General features: G+C 48.4%; 1 protein-coding gene across 3 annotated transcripts in view; it reads left to right on the top strand.

The window, feature by feature from the left end:
- The first annotated feature begins 15243 nt into the window (after positions 1 to 15243).
- PLEKHG3 (pleckstrin homology and RhoGEF domain containing G3) overlaps positions 15244 to 19972 on the top strand; it is a 65681-nt gene continuing 60952 nt past the window's right edge. Inside the window, exon 1 of one of the 3 annotated variants that reach the window (XM_082386445.1) lies at positions 15244 to 15435. Coding sequence is in view for 1 of the 3 variants with exons in the window: in XM_082386441.1 (XP_082242567.1) it covers positions 15455 to 15490 (36 nt within the window). In the remaining 2 variants the exon portion in view is untranslated. Of the gene's footprint in view, positions 15491 to 17112; positions 17404 to 19972 lie in introns of those variants that run through there. The other 2 variants (XM_082386441.1, XM_082386430.1) reach the window with 2 other exon arrangements.

The following is a 19972-nucleotide window of genomic DNA, read 5'->3' as shown; positions in this document are numbered from 1 at the left end:
GCTCTGAGTTCAAGCACGAGCAATTGACCATTGTTACAGTGCCTGGATTTGTTTCCCAGGGCTCCAAAAACTAGGTGGCCTAGAACAACAGACATTTATTGTCTCACAGTTGTGGAGGCTAGAAGTTGGAGATCAAGGCACCGATAGGGTTGGCTCCTTCTGAGGGCTGTGAGGGAGATTCTGCTCCCCTCCTCTCCCCCAGCTCCTGGTGGCTTGCTGGCAACCTCTGGTGCTCCTTGGCTTGGAGATGCATCAGCCCAATGTCTGCCTTCATCTTCACCTGGTGTCCTCCTCGTGTGTGTGTCTGTCTCTGCATCCAAATTTTCTCTTATTGTTAGGACACCAGTTGTGTTAGATTAGGGCCCACCTTAAAGACATCATTTTTATTTGACCATATGCAAAGACCTTGTTTCCAGGGCTTCCCTGGTGGCGTAGTGGTTAAGAATCCGCCTGCAGGGGACATGGGTTCGAGCCCTGGTCCGGGAAGATCCCACATGCCGCGGAGCAACTAAGCCCGTGTGCCACAACTACTGAGCCTGCACTCTAGAGCCTGCGAGCCACAACTACTGAGCCCAAGTGCTGCAGCTACTGAAGCCTGAGTGCCTAGAACCCATGCTCCACAACAAGAGAGGCCACCTCAATGAGGAGCCCGCACACTGCAACAAAGAGTAGCCCCCGCTCACCACAACTAGAGAAAGCCCGTGCACAGCAACGAAGACGCAACGCAGCCAAAAATAAATAAATAACTAAATAATTAAAAAAAAAAAAAAGACCTTGTTTCCAAATAAAGTCACATTCACAGGTACAGGGGGTTAGGACTTCAATACCTTTTGGAAGAACACAATTCAACTCATAACAGTGTCTTTCCCTGCTCAGTACCTTGGTGGCTCAGACTTTCTTCAGAGGAGGTAATGCTTCCTTCAGCTCCATGGGCATGAGAAGCCTCTTTCTAGGACCACTTTCACTTGCTCACACGGTGTACACACACACACACACACAGATGGCAATTGTCATGTCGACTAAAAAAAATGTACAACCTAAAAGTTGAGAATCGCATCTTTTCTTTTCAGTTGATAGAACAGTGGCTGGACTGCCACATTAATATCTGGGTCCCATGGAGAGAGGGAAACATCCAGCCAAGGCACGGCATGGAGGGCGCCAGGTGCCGCAGCGGGATGGACAGGAGACAGCCAGCAGTGCAGACACTCAGCTCTCTGAGTCCAGCAGATCTGTTCTGAAAACATCCCCCATTTCCCCAACAACCCCTCCCAGACTCATCCCCCTTCGCCTCCCTTTCCTTGGCCTCCAGTCCCCCTGTAGCAGAGGGGCAGAGACAGGGCCCATCTCTGAGCTCTAGCATTTGGCCCAGAAGCGATTATTCATGGAGCACCGAGGGCAGAGGGAGGCAGCTGGCCAGCTTGCGAGCTGTGATGTGAATTATTCCATCTGTACCTCCACCTCCACCCAAGTTTTCCCACCTGGTTAGTTCCTACTCCTGCTGGGTCTCAGGTAATAAGCCCCCACTCGTCAGGTATAGGTGGGGCAAGGGGAGGCCCCAGCTGGGGCTCGGATGGTGCTTCCTGGGCCCCCGGCCTGGGAAATACTGTCTCTGCAGACTTTTGGCCCCCAGGGGCTCTTCTAGTCCATGAGCCTCCTCCCCCAGCTCCTCCCCCGGCTCTACCCCGGCCTGCCCCAGCCTTCAACCCTCCTCCTCCTCCTCCCACTCCCCATGGAGGTTCCACTTTCTGTCTCCTCAGTGTCTCACCCACCTCCGTGATCGGTTTCCTCCTGTCAGGCCTCCCAGGCCACAGTGAACACACTCACACGTGCTTTGCACAGTTATACATGCACATGCTCACACCCACCCACACAAGCTCACACGTGTTCACACACATCCAGACACACTTACACACCCACATGTGCACACACACTGTCACACAGGCTTGCATACTCACACGTGTGCACATCTTCACATATGCCCACACATTCACACACGCCTGTACTTGCCCTCACACACACTCACACACTCACATACTCACATGGCCTCCTACATTCTCCTAGAACCTCCCTGTTAAGGGCTCTGCTACGCCCTGAGCAGGGGCTTCCTTGAGTTGGCTCCTTAGTGGCTGCTTATAAACAGGTCCCCTGGGATAAAGCACCCACTGGTCTTACTGGAAGAAAGAAAACTGAGACAGAAAGAGAGGTTCAGCCTTCAGATCAAACCTAGAAGTCTGCTTGACTTTTGGGTTAAATCCCAGCTCCACCATTTCACGGCTGTGTGGACTGAGGTACTTATTTCTCTGAGACTCAATTTTTTTATTTGGAAAATGGGGATAATGTTCTCCATTTCACACAGTTGTGCTAGAACTAGAAAATGAATTAGAAAGATATAGCCTGGCATAAAAGAAGCATTTGTTATTATTTATTTCAAAATTCAGTTGTATTTACCTTTAAAAATAAGTAAGTCACATGATTCAAAATTCAAAAGGCAGAAAAGGATATACATCAAAGTCCCCCTCTCATCCTATTTCCGAACCACTTAGCCTCCTTTCACACAACCACAGAATCATTGTTCTGTGCCTCACTTTTCTCACTTAACAATATATCTTGGAGAATGTTCCATATCAGTACATAAAGGGCTTCCCCATTGTTTTATGGCTGCATTGAATTACATTATGTGGAGGTACCATCATTTATTTAACCAGTTCTCAATGGAGGAGACATTTAGGTTGTTTCCAATCATTTCCTATTTCAAACAAACCTGCAGTGAAGAATCTTGTACAGACATCATTTCCCACAGGTGTGAGTGTATCCATTAATACAGCAAATATCGTCAAATTGACAATAAAAGCCACTTTTCCTGGCACGTGGGTCACTCCTCCTCTTTCACAGGCTCTCACTTCTACAACCAAAAAGTCTTTTTTTTTTTTTTAATTAATTTATTTTTTTGGTTGCATAGGGTCTTAGTTGCGGCACATGGGGTCCCTTTGTTGAGGCATGTGGGATCTTTCGTTGCGGCGCATAGGAGTACAAGTGACATAAGTTGGGGGTGGAAGGGGACATCTTGGTGGAAAGATAGGTAAGGGCCCTAGTAAACTCATTTTAAGGAGCTAGGAGACTATTGAAAATTGACCCGACCAGCGATCAAGTGAGCTTTAAGTACATTGTTTAAGGTTACAAAGATAACCGGTAGAATAACTGAAAATTGTCATGACTAAAAACAAGAGGATTGGGGAGAAGGGTGGCGGTTGGGTAGTGGGCTAAATCCTCATCTTTCTTAGGCAGTAGTCAGAGACATCTGAGGTTGAGAAATCAAAGTTGAGCAGCAAATTCCTTGGTGGTAGGGTGATGACCATCTAAAAGCAGAGAAGTGTAAAGCCAGCTGTCCTGGAAAGGAAGACCAGAGTAGGGCAGGGAAGTGTTGCTATTCCCTATAATCCCTATTATACCACATTAAAATGATGGGCAGGTTTTACTTTCACAAAACTTACAAGAAATTCTTTCTCAGTTTTCCACCTTTTCTGTAAAGGGCATGAATGATGATGATAATGAATGATAAGAGAATATAGGAAAAGCTTAATTAATTGATTAATTAATTGTAAATTTTTGATTGTGGTAGAAACACATGACAAAACCTACCATCTTAACCATTTCTAAGTTTACAGCTCAATAGTGTTAATTGTATTCACATTGTTGTGCAATAGACCTCTAGAACACTTTCCTCTTGTGAAACTGAAACTCTATACCTATTGTACAACAGCTGCTCATTTCCCCTCCCCCAACCCTCAGCAACCACCATTTTTTCTGTTTTTATGAATTTGACTACTTCAGATATCTCATATAAGTGAAATCATACAATATTTGTCTTATTTCAGTTAGCATAATGTCCTCAAATTTCATCCATGCTGTGGTATGTGACGGGGTTTCCCTCATTTTTAAGGCTGAATAATATTCCATTGTATGTATGTATCACATTTTCTTTATCTACCATCTGTGGATGAACCCTTGAGTTGCTTCCACCTTTTAGATATTGCAGATAATGCTGCAATGAACATGGATGGATGTGTGAGCTTGATTTATTTCTAAAAAAGGATACCCCAACTAGATGCAGAAACTATGGTCAGAGAAGACCCATAAATTGTTTAAGTCCCTCTTGGAGTAGAGCAAGCCCAGGGCATGCACTCTTGGGTTCCTGCCTTCACTCTCCTGACAGCTAAGGAGTTGGTCAAAGCTCGACTTCTTGAGATGGTCTGTAAGCTAGAGGAAGCATGAATGGCATGACAGGTACATGGAAAGGAGCCAAGTTGGCATCAGCCTGGCACATAGTCCTCTTCGCCACCCATCCACCTCTACGGTACTTCTCACTGTTGGTGTTCTCCCAGCCCCACCCATACCTACCCAGTGCCCTAGTCTGGCTTCTGGTGCCTGTGAGCAGCTGTGATCAGAGTTCAATGCGAAAGCATTTGATTAATTATCTTACTTTCCCACAAGCTCACTTTTTTTCTTTGAGTCTTAGGCCTGTGTCTTGATGTAAATTTGCAGGGCTGGTTGAGGGCTCTCCTGGGTTATCAGGACCCATTCACCTAGTCCCTTGACCGTCCTGGGAGAGCAGATCCCTTTCTGGGCTGGAGGCTGTGGGTGGAGCCATGTCACTGGTGCTGGCTAGCTTGGATGGTTTCCCACTGTGTTAGGTGACAGATTGTTCTTGGACAGGAAATCATTTAAGTTCAGCTTTTCCTCTGATGACCTGGGAGGCACTCAGTCAACACATGTGGAACTGAAATCCCGCAGGGACCTGGCCATTAATGGAGATGTGAGCTGGGGTCCTCAGGCAGGGCATGAGATACTTCCTACAGCTGGAGAAGAGTGTGGGGTATGTGGTATGGGGTCTCCAAAATCATGGGGTGGAGGCAGGGAGTTCCCTATGGGGCTACTGGGAGGCGTGGAAGTAATTTCCTTCCTCACTGGACTGTGGTGTTGGGGCCACCTGGTAGCCTCAGATGACCTTTCGTGAGGTCCTTTTCCGAAGCAGTGGCTCTCAGACGGGGAGGCTGGGTGACAGTTGCCAGAGTTCAGGCAGCTGATGTCTGTGTCTAGGAAAGAAGTTGACACCAGGGGTCTTCCCCGTTTCCCATTCTACACCATCTGCCTTTCCTGACGTAGATCGTTGATTGGGATGTTCTGTTCCAATTTATCCTGCCTTTTCTCTTCCAAGCCCTGGAGGTGGGTGAAGGAAGGATGTTCTCTAAGGCTTCTGGTCTAATACATAGCCTCTAGCCACATGTGGCTATTGAAATTCAAATTCATTTCAATTAAATAAAATTAAAAATTCAGTTCCTCAGTTGCATTAGCCACATTGCCAGTGGCTACCGTGATGGACACTCCAGACATAAAACATTTCCATCATCACAGAAAGCTCTGTTGACAGGCTGTACTAAGCCTCCTCTCTTTTCTCCTCTATGATTCTGATCTGGAGTGACTGGAAACTGCTGCTTCCTTAAGCTGGGGCCCCCAGAGAATGCTGCCTATTGAGAATTTAAAAGCAGAGAATTAGCAGCATGGAAATGCCCAGTCCCCCACTCAGTATTGAGTCCAAGGCAGCCTTGGGCTCTAAAATCTTGCTCTTCCTGAGTGTGGCACCTACAGTCCTGAAAGCTGCCACCCAAACCCTTTCAGTGAGTTCTGGCCTGCAGCAGGGATTCTGTTCTACTCGCCACCAAATCCTTCTCATGAATTTGCCAGGGTATGAGGCTGTTCCTGACTAACCTGGTCTTCTGATGCAGATCCCTTTCCTAAAACACCACACCTCCTTGGGTGTTTATCCAGTTACTAACCCTGTTGCAGTGTCCTCTGATAGATAGCTGTTGTCTGTCTGTAGGTGAGCTCTCCTGACAATTAACCATTTGTTTCCCTGTGGAAAGAGTCTGGCCATTAGGGTTGGAAGGAAGTGGGGACATGTGTCTATCTGGGAAGTAATAGGGGATGAGGTTTTTCCACAATAATGCAACACAGCATTGCCTTCTTCCCCATATCTGTCCAAGGTTGTCCTTTTTGCCTTTCATATCCACCCCTCAGTACCACGTATTCCCCACATGACAGCCAGGTTTGGGACTCCATCAGTGAACCTCTTTTACCTGCTTTGTCAGGGACCCTGACAAGAGGCCAAGAAGAGGCCTAAGAGGAATACTTCCTCTCTTTCCACTGGCGTTGATAAGCTCAGAGAATATGGATCTAGGGTTGCTAGCAGCCAGCTTTCCTGCCTCCCAACGAGAGCCAGCCTGTGAAGTGGATCCCAGTAGCATAGGAAAAGAGAGAGACAACAGAGTCCTGCAATATTATTAGAGCCAACTGTGCCTCATTATTTTGCAAACTAATGTACTTCCATACCTGGAGTTTTCCAGTTATAAGAGACAATTAAAGCTGAAGACAATATAAAAGACAATTTTCTACTGGAGTTAGCTTGTGTTGAGTCTCTGTCACTTGCAACCAAAAAAAAAAAAAAAAAAAAAAACCTAACTAATACAGAGTCATTAGGTCCAAATATTTGGGAGGAGGAAGCATCTGCTGGAAGACCAAGGTCAGGTCCTTGCCAAGATACCTGCGAGGAATGACCAGACTGAAATAACAAATGAACCAGAGGTGGGTCACACATACAACAGGGTCACACACAGACCAATCTTGACCATAGGCTTTCCTTCCCAGCACTGTCTTCTGCTCTTGATATTTCCTTTCCTCTTCAACTCCCCGCAGACCTCCTTATCTCCGAAGACCTTATTAAAGCCCATGTCTTCTAAGAAGCCTTCCCTGACCACCTCAGCCTCTACCCTCTGGCTTCTAGTATTAATTGTAATTATCAAAGAACTGTGAACCATTTATACTAATGTCTGCTTTCATTGTCTAGAATGGTACTTTAAAGATTTTACTGTTATATGTTTACAGTTGGTCATTCTCTCTCACCTGGTCAAAGTCAGAGATGGGTCTGATGTTTTTGTGTCCCTGACAGGATCCAGCATAAGGCCTGGCACATAACTGCACCTCAGTGAATATTTGTGGGTTAGAAACTTGTGGATAAAATTGTGAGAGCCACAAGAGTCCAGTCTGTATGCAGCTCTCCTCAGTGGGAAATAAACTCCACTTGTGTCCAGGATGACAGCGGGTTGCATTCCTCTAGCAAAGCTAGAGTGAGTGGGGATAAAAGAGGAGGAGGGGCAGAGGAAGAGAACGGAGACGAGGTGAGAATGTAGATCTTTGCTGATGGCTGAGACCTTCCAGGGAACGTCTCCTAGGTCCCCTGGGAGAGTGGAGAAGAGAAATGTCCCTGTGCCTCAGATTCCTCTGAACTTCCAGGGGGAGGAGTGTAGACTAGAAGGGTGGGTGTGGGGTGGGAAAAGGCGCAGGTCAGAATCAGCTCCTCTTTGGAAATGTCTTCAAAGATGGGGCAGGAGCCACGTGGGAGAAACCAGTGTTCTCACTCCATAGTCATTCCTCATTCTGGATCTATTTTAATGCAGCTGGAGATTATATTTTCCACCAGGCCTAGGTCCAAATGGCATTTGACTATATCCCAAACATCCTACCCCAACCTTTAAAGCCCAGGATTTTTCAACACTGAGGCTAATATAATAATTTAAAGGTCTTTTGAGTGATGAGAAGATCTTTAACACAAGCATATATCCTCATTCTTTGAAAGCTAACACTATTTGAATATATGCATTCTGAGTCATTCTTAAAAAGGGAGGGAATCTCTTTCCTCCCTTCAGGTGTGATAATAGTCACATCTGAGAGCATAGAAAATACTGCACAGTTAGGCCCTCAACTGTTCTCTAATTGTTTTCTGGCTCTTCCCCTTTTTGATTTGGTTATACATTTCCCTCCTGGGGCAATGTTATGTCTTATTCTAAGTGTACATCTCCCAGCAACCAGGACACCCAATAAGTGACTATTGGATGGATGGATAGATGAGCGGATACTGAGTAAATACCTACCTACACAAACAAATAAACAACAACAAAATCTGTATTAGTCAGGGTTCTCCACACAAACAGAACCAATAGGATGGAGATGGATATATACGTGAAAAGATTTAATATAAGGTGTTGGCTTTATGCGATTATGGAGGCTGAGAAATCCCAAGATCTGCCATCTCCAAGCTGGAGACCCAGGAAAGCTGGTGGTGTGGTTGGAAGGCCTGAGAGCCAGAGCACCAATGGTGTCGGTTCCAGTCCAAGTCTGAAGGCCTAAGACCCAGGAGTGCCAAGGACAGGAGAAGATCAATGTCCTAGCTCAGCAGTCAGGCAGAGAGAGAATTCAAACTTCCTTCACCTTTTTGTTCTATGCAGGCCCCACATTGGGGAGGGCAATACACTTTACTCAGTCCACCAGTTCAAATGCTAATCTCTTCTGGAAACATCCTCACAGACAAGCAAAAACAACATTTAACCAGATGTCTGGGCATCCTGTGATCCAGTCAAGTTGACACATAAAATTAACTCTCACGAACCCAAACATTTACCAAGCATTTATTATATCCCAGGTACATGCTAAGTACTTTACTGATATTATCTCATTCTTAGAGATATATATGTGTGAGAATTTCCTAGAGGAAAAAACACTTATGTTAGGTGACTTCTAGGATCTCTTCCAGTTATAAGATTCTTTGACATGATGTGGCATTAGGGAAAGTAGGATATTGAGGTGTGGGGCTTGGGAACCTAACACCTAGAAGCAGAAATAAAAATAACGTTAATAGTTACCCCTTTCTGTAGACTAGGAACTGTGCTAAGTACCTTACAGATATTTTCTCACTTATTCCTGAGTAACACCCTATGAGATAGGAACTACTACTCACTCTATTTTCAGATGAGGAAACTAAGGCACAGAGAGGTTAAATGGCTTGCCTAAGAAGCAGAGTTAGCGTTCAGATCTGTTGACCCCAAAGTCAGTGCTCTTAACCATCCTGCTTCCAGAGGGACTGCAAAGCCCTCATTCTTGGTCTGGTTGTCTGAGAAGGTACCCTTCCCTGGGGCCACAGGGATGCAGGTGAGCTGGGGGAAGGAGAGCATTGTGGTAGGACCTGTGAGATTTAGTGAGGAGGGGTGGCATGCAGGACAGCTGGGGCTGAGGAAGGTTCTGGAGTCAATTCTGCAGGAGTCACTGAGCCCAGCAGGAAGGAGACGAACTCTCCACTCCCTTCAGCAGCACTTGGTAAAGCTCAGTTTTCCTCCCTCTGTCTCTCCCCGGGGCAGACAGGACAGGATGTTCTGGAGTTTTAGCAGCAGGACCATTCCTTGGGAACAGGCAGCAGAGCTATGATTAGGGCTTAAAAGTCTGTGGTTGCCAGGCAAAGGCCTTGCCCCACCTTTTATAGCCAGCTAGCCTGAGACGTCACGTCACAAGTATTTAGAGACCTTTTGCTTCCCCCCCCACCATTTGCTTTATGACCCTGAACGCATTCCTCCTTCTCCTCCCGTCATTCAATTTTCCAGCCCCTGGAACAAGTCTGTAACTCACTTATGAGCCTAGAGGCTCTCTGGTGAATTGTAAGGCAATTCATACCGCTTTGGTTGGGCAAAACAGGGTGGGGGCATTTCTTTCTTTCTTTCTTTTTAATTTTATAAATTTATTTATTTATTTATTTATTTATGTCTGTGTTCGGTGTTCGTTGCTGCACACTGGCTTTCTCTAGTTGCGGCGAGCAGGGGCTACTCTTCGTTGCGGTGCACGGGCTTCTCATTGCTGTGGCTTCTCCTGTTGCGGAAGACCGGCTCTAGGTGCGCGGGCTTCAGTAGTTGTGGCGCACGGGCTTAGTTGCTCCGCGGCATGTGAGGTCTTCCCAGACCAGGGCTGAAACCTGTGTCCCCTGGCATTGGCAGGCGGATTCTTAACCACTGTGCCACCAGGGAAGTCTGCATTTCTTATCTTGGGTTTAATTTGCTTAAGTTGCTTCCACCTTCTCTGCTTGGGTCTAGTGACTCCTTGGGAGCTGGGGTGAGGTATTTGGTAGCCCGATGGTGGTTAAGAGCATGAGTTTAGGGCAGAGGGGCCTGGGAATATGTCCTAGGTCTGCCATTAAGGACCACATGACCTGGGACCTGGGACTTGACCTCTCTGAGCCTCAATGTTCTCATCTGTAAAATGGGAGAGAACTACTACCTGCCTCAAAGGGTTGTTGGGCAATCCTCAAAGGATGGCTGACTACTCCTAGCGTTATGTTATTCCCATAACAACCACAGGCTGAGGACACCCACAGGCCTGAGATAAGGGTATTTGGATCATAGAATCAGGAGTTATGAAGCCAGGTTTCTCTCCCTAGACAAGCTTGGAGGTGAAGGGAAAAGAGAGCTTGTTGTAGCTGAATGATCCAGTATGGGGTTCCTTAAGATGGTAGAATCCAAGATTTTCAGGATTGGAAGAAACCCTGGAAATCCTTTAAGACTGATAGGAAGGCAGTTATACAGCAGAAAAGTAAAAAAGAGAGCAGGCAAGGCTGACCTCCACAAAGCACTGCTTATGAAGGGATTTGAGATTCTGATGGGAGTGCCTGGCAGCCAATAATAGGATAGGACCAAGTGGGGTCTGGGAGCCTGGTCACTGCTCAGGTGGAGAAACAAAGTTATTCCATCCACCCTTGGGTCGATTCTTCATTGCCTCTGGAGGAGATGCCGGTGGTTTAGGAAACTAGGTGGACCTGGTCCCATTTGTCCTAATTTGGTTATAACTAACCCATGTTTCCTCTGTGGTCTGGCACAGAAACCAGAGGAAGGGTATGCAGATCTGGGCTCCACTGTTGCCTTGGCACAGCTGCTCTGTGCTCTTTGGATAAGACGGAGAAGCCAGGGGACCCATAAGGCCCTGTCTAGGAGGAAAACATCAACAACCAAAATTACAGTCAGGAAGAACTGCCTCCATCTGCAAGTAACTGGGCAATGACCTCCTAACTAAGCTCTTATTAATTTGCTTTCTGAAAGTTACAGTATAGTACTTGGTGGGTGCACCCCGCCCTGCTTGTCACCAAGGTGTTGAAGATTAAGCATTTCACATGGAATCAAGGTGGAACTCTTTCATCTGATTAAGTATAATAGCCTGATTTATTCCAACATCATGAAGTCTTAAAAGCCATACCCTTTTATCTTTGGAGCACTGGGAGGTATTGCAGGGTTTTTATCTTGAGTCCTGTGTCTCAGGAGAGGAAGAGGAAGCACCGGGAGGGGAAAAGACACAAAGCAGAATCCAGACCAATGTTTTTTAAAGTGTGGTCTATGGATCTCTCTTGCATCTGACTCACTTGCTTGTTAAAAAAATGCAGATTCCTGGGGTCTGTTTCTGAGTCGGAAACTTTCCAGGTGATTTTTATGAACACCCAGGTCTGAAAAATCTCAGGTAGAAGTGGCAAGTCTTCTAGGACATTAACCACATGGATAAATGAAGTACTCAGACAACTTAAAACACCATCTCAGCTAATAGTTTCTTAACCCACCTCAGAAAATCTTTCACTTTAACATTAGACTGGGTAAAGCTTGACTGTTCCATGTTTACACTTCATTCACCTACAGGTAGTGATGTGATGCAAATAGAAAAACTTCTGGCCTTTGGGACAGAGAAGGAATAGCATGTTTGTGTATAAATCACCCCTAGTTCATCAAAGGCTGATGTCTTAGTTCCAACTCTCAGGTCTCAGGTGTTGTAAATGCTGACTTACAGCTCCTTTATCTACTGATAACAAAGGTGAACATAAGTGATCTCCAGAAATAGTTCACATGCGCTCCCGGGTTCTTGAAACACCACAGGTGATTGGCAAATGTTTCTGTTGCAGACACAAACTCAAACAGCTCATTCCCTTCAAGAGCTCCCCACAGCAGTGGCTACGAGCCTGAATGTAGTAAGGCGGGGACAAGCCTTCCTCTCCCTTGCCCCATACTTTCTTCCCCTTTCCGATGTCAGATTTTTCTGACACTTAAGGAGTCCAGACTGAGGGAAAGAAGTTATTGATAAAGAACTTCAGGAAGCAACTCCCATCCCCCCACTGCCCCTTGCCCAGGCCACTGCCCTTTTAGAGTTAGTTACAGACTCTCCATTCTACTCATTTCAGGAAGCCTGGGGGCCACATGGCTTTGAATCACTGTCTTGTAAGGCACAGTGAACTTCATTCAGTGGGCTCTGGGGAAATGCAGAGTTGGGTCCTGCCCGCCGAAGATTCTGGTAGGATTCTGATAGGTTCTGATTATAGGTAGCCTGGGTAACTCTGGAACATGTATTAATGGCACACGTAAAAAAAAATTAACAAATTTAGTGAGATATATTTCATATACACATAATTCACCCATTTAAAGTATACAATTCAATGATTCTTAGTATATTAAATATTTTTAGTATTTGGATCACTATTAAAAGAAGCCCCTAGGCTTCCCTGGTGGCACAGTGGTTGAGAATCTGCCTGCCAATGCAGGGGACACGGGTTCAAGCCCTGGTCTGGGCAGATCCCACATGCCGCGGAGCAACTAAGCCCGTGAGCCACAACCACTGAGCCTGCGCGTCTGGAGCCTGTGCTCCGCAACAAGAGAGGCCGCGATAGTGAGAGGCCCGCGCACCACGATGAAGAGTGGCCCCCGCTTGCCACAACTAGCGAAAGCCCTCGCACAGAAACGAAGACCCAGCACAGCCATAAATAAATAAAAATAAGTTTAAAAAAAATTATTAGAAAAAATACTGACTTTAAAAAAAAAAAAGAAGCCCCTAACCTGTTCACAGTCACGCCCCGCCCCCCCCCCCATTTCCTCCAACCTCCCTTTACCCCCAACTCCACCTCTAGGCAACCACTAATCTACTTTCTGTAGATTTGCCTATTCTGGACAGTTCATATAAATGGAATTACATATATGTGTCCTAGTGACTGGCTAATTTCACTTAGCATAATCTTTTCAAAATTCATCCATGTTGTTGCATGAATCAGTACTTCATTTATTTTTATGACTGAATAATATTCCATTGTATGGATATACATTTTGTTTATCCATTCATCAGTTGATGGACATTTGGGTTGTTTCTACCTTTTGGCTATTATGAATAATGCTGCTATGAACATTTGTGCACAAGGTTTTGTGTGGACAGATGTTTTCCTTCCTCTTGGGTATATACCTAGGAGTAGAATTGTTAGGTCATATGGTAACTCCACGTGTATCCTTTCGAGGAACTGCCAGACTGTTTTCCAAAGTGGCTGCACCATTTTACATTCACAGTGTATAAGAATTCTAATTTCTCCACATCTTCCTTAACACTTACTATTATGTGTTTTTGATTTTAGCTATCCTAAAAAGTATGAAGTGATATTTCATTGTTTTTCTGATTTGCATTCCCATGATGGCTAATGACATTGAGTATCTTTTCATGTGCTTATTGGCCATTTGTATATCTTCTTTGGAGAAATGTCTGTTTAGGTCTTTTGCCCATTTTACAATTGGGGTTATTTGCCTTTTTATTCTTGAGTTGTAGGAATTCTTTACATATTCTAGATACAGTCTTTTATCAGATGTATGATTGCAAAATCTTTCTCCCATCCTTTGCATTTTTTCACTTTCTTAATGTCCTTTGAGGCATAACAGTCTTATGTTTTGATGATGTCCAATTTATCTGTTTTGTTGTTGTTGTGGCTTGTGACTCACACTTTGGGAAGTGTTGCTAAAATGCACCTTGAAACTCTGGAAGCTTTGAGACCTCTAAGTTTGGCGGTGGTTTACAGGTTGACTTTGAGGTCGCCTTTGACAGGGATTTCCTACAAGTTTGGGATTTCATTCCCCACCCAGCCAGCTAGCTCTTGCTCCTTCTCTGGGCTGGAAGCACAGAGCCCCAGGGGACCTTCACCGTGTTTACATCCCCTCCCTCTCCTGAGGTCTACCACAATAGAGCAGCTGAGATGACAGTTTGGAAATGTCCTTTATTGTGAAAACTCAATGGCCTTTGTCTCTGGGATTTGAAATTTTGATGCAAATGTTGGCAGCCAGGAGTTCGGAAGGAGGAGGGGAAGGGCTGGGAGAAGAAACCCTGCCATTGATTTCCATAGTGAGTCATTTCAACTCTGTGTTGTCTTGGTTTTCTCACCCATAAAATGGGGGAAAATATGTCCATCTCCCCAACTCAGTGGGGGTACTTTGAAGATGAGTTAGAATACTTTCGAGATCTTGGATTAAAGGCATTACTGAGGCACAAGGTGTTATTATAATAATAAATGACTTGATAGAAGAGAGGGTGAGGCCGCTAAAGCAAAGGGTGGAAGGAGAGGCTCTGCACTGTGGAGTGGCTTTGGTCTAGAGCTCCTGGGCCCAGACAGAGTTTTATTCTTAGGAGTGAGATTGTGTAATTTCTCACAAACTGTTTGGGTTATTTTATTTGAGTTCAGCATTGCTCTGCTGAGTACATCCTATATGACTTCTGCCACAAGGAAAGATTACACTCTTTTTAGGAAATAAGATATACGTTAAAACAAATAGAAACAGAGCAAGATATTATAATCAAGCCGTGAACTGAATAACAAGTGTCAAAAAGAAAGCAGAATAGATAATGGTGAAGAGAAGCATTCCCCTATTATGAATCTGAGATCTACCATACACTAGCTGTGTGACTTTGCCTCCTTTTCTTCTTCTGTGACAGCAATTGTTCATATAAAGGACTTGGAATAATGGCCAGCACGTAGTAAGCCCTCAAATGTTGGACCTATCTGGGATCTTGTCAGGTTCGGCTTTTGCTGGTTATGTGATCTTGGCCAAGTGGCTAGATCCTTCTTATCCTCAGTTATCCCATCTGTAAAATGGGGATAAGGATACTTACTAGTGAAACGGAGCAAGACCCTGTGGGGCCCTCCTGGGTACAAACCCTTTCCGTGTTCCCCACTTCTTGTTTGCGGGAAATAGGCTTCATGCAGCGTCCTGGATCTTCCTTGAGGTCCAAAGGGCAGCTTGAAAGAGCTGCTAATCAGGGAAGGGAGTGCAGAAACACAGGAGGAGCACTCAAGAAACAATAGTGCAGCCATGGGGCAGCGTCCGGGTTCCAACTCAAGGAACACACATAACAATATTTTTGAGTTCTTCTGCAGGAACTAAGGCCCCCATCCAGGTGGAGGATGGTAACTTCAGGCCGAGCACAAGATTCCTGGAACACTGCCCTGTTACCTCATCACCAACCAATCAGAAGAAAGTCTGCACACAGTGGAAGGTAAGAAAGAATCTGACGCCCTCCCCTGATGATTCTCCCTTGAAAAACTTTCCTGGGTGAGCAGAATCTCTAGAGTTGGTTTTTGGGCAGGAGCGTGCCATCTCCCCAGGTTGCCGGCCTCTTGAATAAAGCAAGGTTTCCTTTCCAACCAACACTTGTCTCTGGAGTATTGGCTTTCCAGCGGCAAGCAGATGAACCTGATTTCCGTTAACACCAGCTCACAAGGCGGAGGTGAGGATGGAGGGAGACAATGTTTGTAAATAGCATAGCAGGAGCCCTACAAATGGTAAGCATTCACTAAATTAGTTATTATTACTGTCAGTAACGCGATTACCTGCCCTGGCTGAGGGGTGCTGCTCACCGATGGCTTAGTTAAGTCAGAGGCCTTCTTTGGAAGCTGGAATTTGAGATGGGCAGGAAGGGATTGATAGGATTCGGGTGATGAGAGAAGAAAGCAGGATTAAAGAAAGGCAGAAGCCTGAGGCTGAACTGGCTCTGGAAGGCAGGAGGAGACTGGGGCTTCTCACTTTCCGGCCCCCCAGCCCGGAGCCTGGCGGGCTTTATCTGGCAGAGCCCGTGGCGGCTGTTTACCTCCGACACCCCCCCCGCCCCCGCCCCCCGCCTTCGCAATCTCTTTTTTCACCTTCGCAGTCGGCGAGGGCAGTGCTCTGCTAGGCTGGAGCAGGCTCTCCCTCCCTGAGGAATGTGCGACCCTCCCTCTCTGAGGAATGTGCGTCTAGCTTCCCGGGCCGATCCGGCCCAGCGCCTACCTCTTTCCCCCGCCGCGGGTAGCCAGGGGAGCCCCGCGGTCTTCACCCCACCCTCCGCCAGGATCCAGTTTCAAAGTCACCTGAAAGCCATTTCCTTCCGCGCACGCCCCTCCCCTCCCTGTAAATCACCTGGGGCTTGCATTTGCCTGGAGTAGCTTATTTTTCTTTTCCTTTTTGGCTTATTTTGTTTTTTAACGTGAATATTAGGCGTTTACTAGACACACTTACCTCTACTGGATGTCAAGTATACCCAGTGGTTCTGATGTCAGTGTCCCATCCCTCCTCCCATCCTGGGCTTCTCTTCTCCTGTCCTGTGCTGGGACAGCATCTATTTTTCAGCACATTTATTGATGAATTACTTCGGGTTTTTAAGTTTATGCCCTTGCTCAGAACGCAGCCGATCCTTATTGAGTGTCCCTGTCGCGCCCTCAGCCCCTCACTTTCCAGGTGTGCACCTTTCGATGCCCACATGATTACATACAGACATAAAAACAGGAGACAGGTTCTCTTCGTTTTACCAAAATGGGTCCTTTATTACACGGGTTTCTGCCTCTTGCTCTTCCCACCTAACAGTCTCGTGGTGGACTCCCTCCAAGTTATCGGCTTCTTCATCTCTTTCTTGTCAGCTTCTCGGAGGTTTGGATTTACATCTGTAAAGGGTCACGGGAACCGAATTTCGGTGAGGAATTCAAGACGTGAGTTTCTGACTCAGAAAAGCCGAGGTGACCTGCTCTGGTAGGATCAGGACTCCCAAGTCCGATCCCAACTAAGGACTCACTTGGAAGCCCCCTTTGCTGTCCGTACAATGGGGGCTGTTTTGGCCGTCCGGTGACCTCTTGGGAGGCAGTGATATCAGGTCTGTGACACCACTGTGAGTGTCCCCCCTCCCGCCCCCCAGGTGCGTCTTTGTGTCTTAGCGCATCTAGGTTGCTCGGGGGCGGCTAGCGTTCGGCCGGGCGGACACCGCCGGGGCCGCGCGCTCGCCCCACCCGCGGGCGTTAATCATTAGCGGCGCGCAAGCCCCCCTCCCGCCGCCGCAGCCTTTACCCCGGGTTCCAGCTCGCAGCGCCGCGAGGTTGCCCCCGTCCCCCGCTGAGCCGCCAATCGCGGGATTCCAGTCGCTGGCCCGAGTCTCCACCCACTGGAAAAATTCCTGGTCCGCCCTCCCTGTCCCCTCCCGCGGCTGCTGCCGCTCTGCTCGGCCCCGACTTCCTGCCGGGCGCTGGAAGGCGCGCGCGGGCTGGGGTCCCCGGGGGCCGCGCTCGCAGCTGGCCGCGCCCCGGCCGCCAAGGGGCTGGCGGTGGGCGGGAGCAGCCGGCAGCCTCGGCCCCTTCCCGGAGCGACATTCAAACTCGCGCCCGCGTTGCGGCGGCACCTGGGTGGCTTCGCGCGCCGTGCGTTCTGGATCCAGCCGGGCGGCCGCTGCTCGGTGAGTGTCCGTCGGTTCTCCCCGCGTCCTCTGCGGGCGCAGCGGGCCGAGCGGCAGTGCCTGGAGTGGTTTTGAAGCCCCCGCCCTCCCGGGCACCCGCCCCAGCCGCCTGCGGGGTGAGGACTCGGCGCGGCAGAGGGGGGCCCGGGGCCACGTGGGCTCCTCCCAGGGCGACCCTCCAGGCCGAGGGCTGGAGCGCGGGAGGCTCGTGCAAGGAGACATTTTTCTGTCCTTTAGCCCCCACCCCGGAAACGAAAGGAGCGAATGCGCCCGGTGACTCCCAAGAGGCGCAGTTTGAAACTCGGGAAGCCCTCGAGGCGGCGCCCACCCGCGCCCACCGCGCGCTCTTTTGCCCGAGGGCTGGTACTTGCCTCGGACTGTGGGCCCGGGAGGGGTGGACTCTTTTGGGGAAGGACCCGAGCCTCTGGTCCCGGGAGCCCAAAGGCGCCAGCAGCCTGTTCCGGGTTGGTGTCACACAGTACTCGCTCTGGGAATCTCAGCTCGCGTCCTGGAGGGATTAGAGTGGGTGCCAGCAATGGGGTGTCGGGGAGCCGAAAGCACAGAAGCCACTGCCTGCCACTGCCTCCCTCGACCTCACCCACTCCCGAAACCGGTTTGATTTTCTCCTTATTCGCAGCCCTTTGGTCTGGAACGCTAGGAGGAGGCGTGCAAACTCGAAAATTTCAAGACGTTTTTAGGTAGCTACTTTTACTCTTTGGAGCTGCTTTTGAAAACAAAAGGAAGAACGGAGTGGGAAACGTAATGGTGGGAGGCTGGAGGGGTGTGGCCTGGGGTGGGGCGGTGTTATAGCGGCCACTGTAAAGAGTTTCACCCTCGAAGTCACTTGCCTGTCTCCTGCTCTGGGGCCCCCAGGAGGCGATCCGGATTGCATCGCCCTACAGGGAACCCTGGACTGGGGGTTCCCAGAGTCTCCTCAGCCCTGCCTCTGCACGCAGCTCAGTCACACCAACCTTGCTCATAGAAATAATGAGGGAGAGTAATGACAGCCCCGAGGGCTCCCCACTGAGCACATTGCCGGCCTCCCTTAAGGAAAGTGCCTTTCTAGCCTCGCCGTTGCTGGACTGGGAATGGAATCCTGAGTGACGTAGCTGGGAGTGACTTCACCCTAACCATTTCCAGCAGAAAACCTAGGGAGTAAGAACCCAAAAAAGGTGTACCCCTTCCCTCTGTTGTTCACCCTCTTCCCTGTGGTCCTGGGATGCCTCATCTCATCTCCTGCTGTTAATACTCCTCTGTCTCTGCTGCCCCCACTCCCTTCCCAGAAGGCTGGGCAGCCCCTTAGATCCCTGGATGTCTTGCTCTGGGGATGGGACAGGGAGTCTGCGTGGGGTAAACCAAGTCCTAGAAGCAGAGGAAGTGATTTGCTTAAGAGCTGCCTTGGGCTTTTCTACTGCATTTTATTAGAAGTGGCACATCGGGGAGAGTGGGAAGAGCACTGGCATGGGAGCCCAGCACAGGATTTTGCCTCCGCTTTAGTCCTGGCTCTACTGTATGGCATCAAAGATTGCTAGGGTCATTTGGGCTGGAAGGCACCTCCCATGTGCCTACGCCATTTACACATGAAGGCAGCAGAGCCCAGAGATGTGACGTGACTGGAGCCTGGCTCCTGTTGGCCAAACAGGGACCAGAACTCAGATTTCCTCATGGTCTAATCCATGCTTTTCCCAACATGACCTGAGCAAGTCACATATTTTTTTCTGACTCAGTTTCCACATGAGTAGAGTTGGGGACTTGCCTGCTTTTCTTCACAGAGGCTGTGGTAAGGATCAAAGGAAGCCACGTACGTGGAAAGTGCTGCATAAACTCCTATACAAAATGAAGGGCTCACTGTGGCTAGGAGGGGCCCTTAAGAGCTTTACAATTTACTGGATACATCCCATGTGTGCCACAAGGAGACGGTAGATACCAGGAGCCAATGGTGGATGTTTACACCCCTGGCCTGTAATAGCTCCAGGGTAAACATTTGCCTTACCAAATCCACAGCTATCCCAGGGTCACCGTGTTTACCCTGGAGGTGGCCAAAGGCCATGGCCTGAGGGATGACCAGGGCAGGAAGGGAAAAGGAACTGTGTTCCAGATGTATGGCTTGCCCCTTCACCTCCACTCTCCTCTCAGAACCTTGTGAAGGCTCTGGTTCCAAGTCTGGGGGTCGCTACAAGCCCAGGCTGAGCACTGACTTTGGAGGGTTAATCGGGAAACCAACTAGCTATTCCCTGTTGTGTTGAGGGTTGAGGGGACTCTGGGCGTTGGAAGGGTGCTGCCTTTGCAGCTGCACTGACGGCTGTCTTCAACTCCTCATTTGCCCCCCTCTCCCCATCCCAGGCTGCCCCTCTGGCCCAGGCCGCTGCTCAGTCCTGCCTCTCTGGCCAGCTGCATGTCCATAGGCCTTTGTTTCAGGGTTGCAAGCCCGCCCTCCCCAGCAGAAGCCCTCAGGTTGGGGCCCTGGCAGCTGGAAATCACTACTGCCAGCAGGAAGGCTTTACTGGAGTCCACAAGGGACCTGGCAGACCTTCATTTCCTCTTGTAGGTCCCATCTGGAGCCCCCAAC

Source organism: Balaenoptera borealis (genome assembly GCF_965194805.1).
Source record: "Balaenoptera borealis genome assembly, chromosome: 3".
Classification (NCBI taxonomy): domain Eukaryota; kingdom Metazoa; phylum Chordata; class Mammalia; order Artiodactyla; family Balaenopteridae; genus Balaenoptera; species Balaenoptera borealis.
The sequence above is the reverse complement of the archived record's forward strand: the minus strand, read 5'-3'. Positions and strand labels throughout refer to the sequence as shown.